The following is a 5,733-nucleotide window of genomic DNA, read 5'->3' as shown; positions in this document are numbered from 1 at the left end:
CTAAAGTGCATTAAAATTAATTTTGAAGGGTTTCATGAAAGAAAAGTGACATTTTCAACTATATAGGTTCCTAACGAAATGAAAAGAATCCTACTTACAACAAAATTTATCTTCCCTTCTCTCTTCTATCATCAACTATGGAAGAATATAAATAGTATGCAAAAAACAACAACAGATGGCAGTCGTGAGGCAAGAGTGGTATTTTCCCCATAAAACACTAGAATATATCCTATATTAGGTTTCTTCCTAGATGAGAAATTTTTCGAATTTGGAAGAAAGAGTATGAAAAGTTCTCTTCGCACATCAGCAACTGATACGCAGTATAATTTTCTTTTAATTCCACGGCGCCCTTTGCTAAGTTATCACCTTTCGCCATGTTGTTTACATAGATTACGTCATCTACGTGTATAAAATAGTCTACGTGTAGAATGTAGACTATCGTTGTTTACGCGTAGACGCACATCACTGCTTGTAGCACACAAGCGCGGAAGGCAGTGTGGCCAACCTGAGATAAGTTGTGGCTAAAGTGTAGATAATTTTTGACTTTCCCTTGTATTATCAGTGTTTTAATCTGGCTCGGGCGTGAAATTCCCCCTCGTTACGTAAATCCTAAATAAATATTGGTAGAAGCATTAATTATTCAGCCCCCCTTACTTATAAATACAACCTCTCGCATCCAAGCAGTTGAAGCCGGCGAACGGCCGTGAACGTAACAGTATTCCATATGCTTTACTGTAATGTACGTGGTGCACACCAAAAGTACGTGCCGTTTTGTTCTGAAGTCAACATTTCTTCTCTTTTCAGGGAAATAACTATGGCATCGGAGACTTCCATCCTTCGTCTTCAAGCAGTGTCAGTTTTGTGTGCTAGGTGGCAGTAGTTGAGTGACAGTGCCTGAAGGAGTAAGACGTGTTTCTGATACTGATCAAAAAAATGCTCGCGTTCGATCCAGTGTTGCAAATTTGACACGATTCAGAAGGGAGGGACACAATTTTTTGGACAGTATTGTGACAATGGATGAAACACAAATTCCATTATTCAATCCAGAAACAAAAAGACAGTCGATGCAGTGGAAACACACGGATTCACCACACCCCCAAAAAATTCGTCAGGTTGCATCAAATGACAAAGTGCTATACGCAATCTTCTGGGATTCCCAGGGAGTGATATTGTCTCATCCAGTTCCCAAAGGTCATACAATTACGGGCGAGTATTTTCGTAAACTTTTGGCTACAGAATTTTTGCCGAAATTGACTAAGAAACGACCACAAATGGCTAATGGCAATTTCATTCTCCACATTTACAATGCACCGCCATATCGTGCTAATGTTGTGACCTCATTCTTGGCTGACCACGGTATTGAACTTCTGACACATCCACCATACTCACCAGATTTAGCCCCGAGTGACTTCTGGTTGTTCCCAAACCTCAAGAGTTCTCTTCGTGGACGCCATTTTGCCAATAGATCATCCCTGGGAAGTGCTGTTTTCCAGTATCTAAAACATACCTCCAAATATGACTATGCCACATGCTACACAAAATGGACTGAGCGATGGCAACTATGTATCAATAAAGAGGGAGACTTTGTTGAAAAATAAACACAGGTTATTTCATTGTTTCATTTTTCTTGAAAATTAGAACGAAACGGCACGTACTTTTGGTGTACACCTCGTATTAGAAATGACACTACAGGAAGGTATAAGGCGCCAGAGCCTCATTAGAAGCTACTTCCAAGGCGAGAAATTGCCAATATTGATTAGACAGCCTCGTTGAATTTGAAGTGAAAAAAAGTTACCACAAAAATAACATTCTTTTCATTGCATTTAATCACATTGAACATCAATATCACTGACTTTTGATCGCCTGAACGGTATTATGCTCCATTGTTTGACGTTTTAATTATTTTTCTGTGGCCACTTTGGTTGCCAAGGTGATTCGAACTCGTTTCGCTACCAACAATCCACTTGAAACAATGGGAGAGGAGAGAGAGACAGTAAAGTGTGTTGATCTGGACCGCTCGAGTGCCCTTTAGGTTACTACGGGAACCCGACAGAGGTCACTAGTGGAGTTATTTCGTTTTCGAAGAGGTCCGCGTTTCGGTTTGATATTCTGTACATTGCTATAGGAAAATTCATCAGTAATCGGTTAGTTCCTATGAACTTTCCAGCTTGATCATTACCAGTGCGTAGTTAGAGATCAGTTAGTTCATTGAACTTTCCAGCCTAATTATTGCCTATTTTTGTGGGAGCAGGAAAAGGTTTTTTTAATCCATTTTTTTTTATCGAGGAAAATTCATTATGAGTCTAACTTGTCAACTGACAAGTTAGTGATCGGTTAGTTCACACGAACTCTCCAGCCTAACTATTGCCTATTTTTGGATTTGGTTTGAGTTGCTGTTTTAAGTCCACTTTATGCACAGTAAAGCTTGTAACGATTGAAAAATTTTGGTAAATTTCTTTAATATTTAAATTACTTTTCGATAGCCCTCGTATAAATTCTTTTGGAGTTTTAATCTTTTGAATGTACATTTTATCTTTGTTAAAAATTGTAACGCAGTTTCTGCCAAGCGAAAAAGAACGCGAATCAAGTTGAAGCTTGCATTATTTTTCTTTCTTAACAACAATGGGTTCTTTTTCGTTCGGCGCTGCGTGGGTTTGTAAATAAGTTTAGCTTGCATTGTGTTTCTGGATATGTCTTTTGGAAAGGGTAATTGTTGGATGCTAAAAATAACTTTTCAGTTTGTCGAAATCTTTTGTTGGGAAATAGAATTGCGCAATCCCGCAAGTATAAATACCAGCCGTTTCGCTGGCAAAATAATGAGTATAGCAGTAGATTCCGGAATCGTTAGGTGATTAAATCGCTTGTCGAGGTCCAGGGCTGGGAGAATACGGGCGTTGTGTGGGGAGTGGCTGGTCAGCTCTCCCTTCCACAATGTCCGAGGTTCTCCGTAAGCCACCTTTCAGGATTTGTGCTGGTCAGCATGATCCTTAAAGGGGATTTAGCGAGCATATAAATAATTTGATTCATACATATTTAATCTTAATAATTTAAAATTCTGATTCATAAATTCTATCGAAGTTGGCACTGGTCAGTGTGACTCCGATATAAATTCAAGATATACATCCTTCTCGTCGAGTTAATTTTTATTCTTAAATCATTCTGAATTCTCCTGGTCAGGAGGTTCATTTAAATAAATTTGTTTCTTTGATACTTAAATCCGAGAGCATACCTCTGGTCAGAGGATGTCTTTTAAATCTGATAGCTTATATAGTTTCTCGTCCATTTTTAAAGTCTGAGTATCCGGAACGTTTATTGGTTTCTCTTATTTAGGTTTTATATTAGATATAATTTTGAAACAGTTATCATAGGTGACCGGTCGAGTATATGTTTTTGTAGAAAATCATTTAATGTAAAGGTCTATTGTTTTGCTTTTGCAATGTGAGTATCCAAAAAGGGTAGACAGAGTCCCCTGTTATGTTAAGGAATTCCACGTGGACATTTGTAATTTGTGGCCGAGATATGGCTTTGGTATTGGGTAGAGAAAGGCTCCCCTTATATTTAGTTATGAATGTTATTGGAGGTTGGCCCAGACGAGGGTAGTATACCTCATGAGTTCTAGAGAACATAATGCAGATGTGAAAATATGACAGAAGCACGAATAGATATTTACGGATAGATGTTTATGTAATTCTTCCTTTGGTTGTGGTTAATAGAAATTTTGTCGATCATTACTGAATAATTTGTCACCTGTTTATTGAAACCAAGTTAAGCTGGGTTAGTTCTTTGATGGGATATGGACAATATATGTATAAGAGAGAGCTCTCTGGATTGTATTTTTACTTGAAAACAAGTTTCAGTCAGTTACGGAAGTAATTTTTGAACAAAAATTTAATTTTGGCATTGTAGTTTTCTCTTGATCAGAAGATTGTATATTTTTCTTTCAACCTAACTAATGTTTGGATTTTTAAATAACTTTATAATCGTTAATTGGTATTTCCTTATAGTAAATTTGTCTCATAAGTATAAATTAACTGGCATCCTTTGGGTTTGGTGAGGTGTCCCGCCATCACTGGTCAGTGAGGCGGAGGCTTTATCAATCCCAAGGACGTCAGATTCAATTATGCTGATTTCGCTCGCGACTCGCATGCGTATCCTCACTGGTCAGTGGGATGCGGGTGCGATCACGATGGAGGTTCAAGCATGAGAATGGTTACCTTATTTTGAAGTCTTAGATGAGTAAGCATAAATTTAATTTTAATTATATTATTATTCAATAGCAGACCTTTACCCGAACTTTGGGATGCGGGGTCTCATGCCCCGCAGGAACTGAGCGTAGTCGTGGCATTTATATATTTATAACAGAGAGATATTTGGTAGGCAGCGACGCCCGGTCTTTGTCTGTCGAGGGACCGAGTCGGTGCGTCGTGTGCTAGGCAACGTGGGCCAACCGAGCTTCACTTTGCAGGCTAATCGGGACTGGACCTCCAGTTTAAAGTGGGATCCGAACCACTAGTGCCTCCACCGGGTATCGAACCCGGGACCCCTTGATTACAAGGCAATGACGCTACCACTGCGCCATGGGGGAGGCCCGCCTATTTTTGGAGGATCTGGAAAAGTTTTATAAGTTCTTGCCTTGACTCATCTCACCCAACAGGCGATAGGTGCCGGTGCTTGCCCAGAGTTGATATCTTCCTGGAGATGAGGAGAATTCGTTATGAAATGATTCGTCCAATTGAACTCGAATGAACAATTCGCAGAAACGAATCGTACAAAAGAATCAATTCCTTATTGTGAATCATAATGATATCATGTATATACCATCGCAGAAAACTGGATGTGGGTGAAATAATCCGTCTTTGGAAGTGATTGTAGTTTTTTTTTAGCGTCGCATTTCTACCACTCTTGTCTAATCGCGACGATGAGGACGAATGATGATTAGCAGGTTGCTTGTAACGCCGTTGCAAGGAGCAGCTGCTTCCTGTGCATCGGTTGCCTTACCCTACGCTCCACTACGAAAGTGTTCAAATTCCCTAAAGGAACGTCTCCAACGATCCTGTTAGTCTTGACTGTTAAGGTCTTTCAGCAGACAACAATCCTCTATTGGCGAAAACTGTACCTTCGGAGCAGGTACGTATCTATAAATATGTTTCGGGGGGGGGGGTCCGAACTAAGTGTCTAAGGAATAATAATAATTTTTAAATTAAAATAATTATATTAAATCAAATTAATACTAATTACAATACATAAATTAATATTATATTATTATTACACAAATAGGTAAAAAGACTGTATAAGAATAGAGATATAACAGCACATATGCATTACGTAGCTTACCTGTAGTTAAGATCGGAATAATTTACATCAAAACAAGTGCCCTGGGAATGAAATTAATGTCAAATAGATGAATAATTATCAAATAACAAAAATGATGTTACATGTAGTTGGAGAAAAGTAAGTTTCTGATTAATATTTTATGCATATTATTTTGAGTAGTAGTGTACATAAATTTTATTTGTAATGTCATTCAAAGCCGTATGATCCGAATATAATCCTTGTCTTCTAAAAAGTTCAGAGGAAATTATACAACAAACGCTAAAGGAATATATTTTTCATTATTTAATTTTAGTACTTGATAAGGCTTTCGGGGGAGGTCCAGACCCCATGGACCCCCCTAAATACGTCCTTGCTTCGTAGATATAATGAGATACGAAATAAGGGGTCTACAAGATTAAT

At 38.4% G+C, this 5,733-nt stretch overlaps 1 protein-coding gene across 1 annotated transcript; it reads left to right on the top strand.

Moving 5' to 3' along the window:
* The first annotated feature begins 1,013 nt into the window (after positions 1 to 1,013).
* LOC145999167 (histone-lysine N-methyltransferase SETMAR-like) lies at positions 1,014 to 1,598 on the top strand. Its single transcript, XM_083136099.1, has one exon. It carries the CDS (start codon positions 1,014 to 1,016, stop codon positions 1,596 to 1,598), a length of 585 nt encoding a protein of 194 aa, XP_082992225.1.
* The last annotated feature ends 4,135 nt before the right edge of the window (positions 1,599 to 5,733 follow it).

This window comes from Lepisma saccharinum, chromosome 15 (assembly GCF_977018435.1).
Source record: "Lepisma saccharinum chromosome 15, izLepSacc3.1, whole genome shotgun sequence".
NCBI classification, from domain to species: domain Eukaryota; kingdom Metazoa; phylum Arthropoda; class Insecta; order Zygentoma; family Lepismatidae; genus Lepisma; species Lepisma saccharinum.
This window is presented reverse-complemented; position numbering and strand designations above follow the sequence as displayed.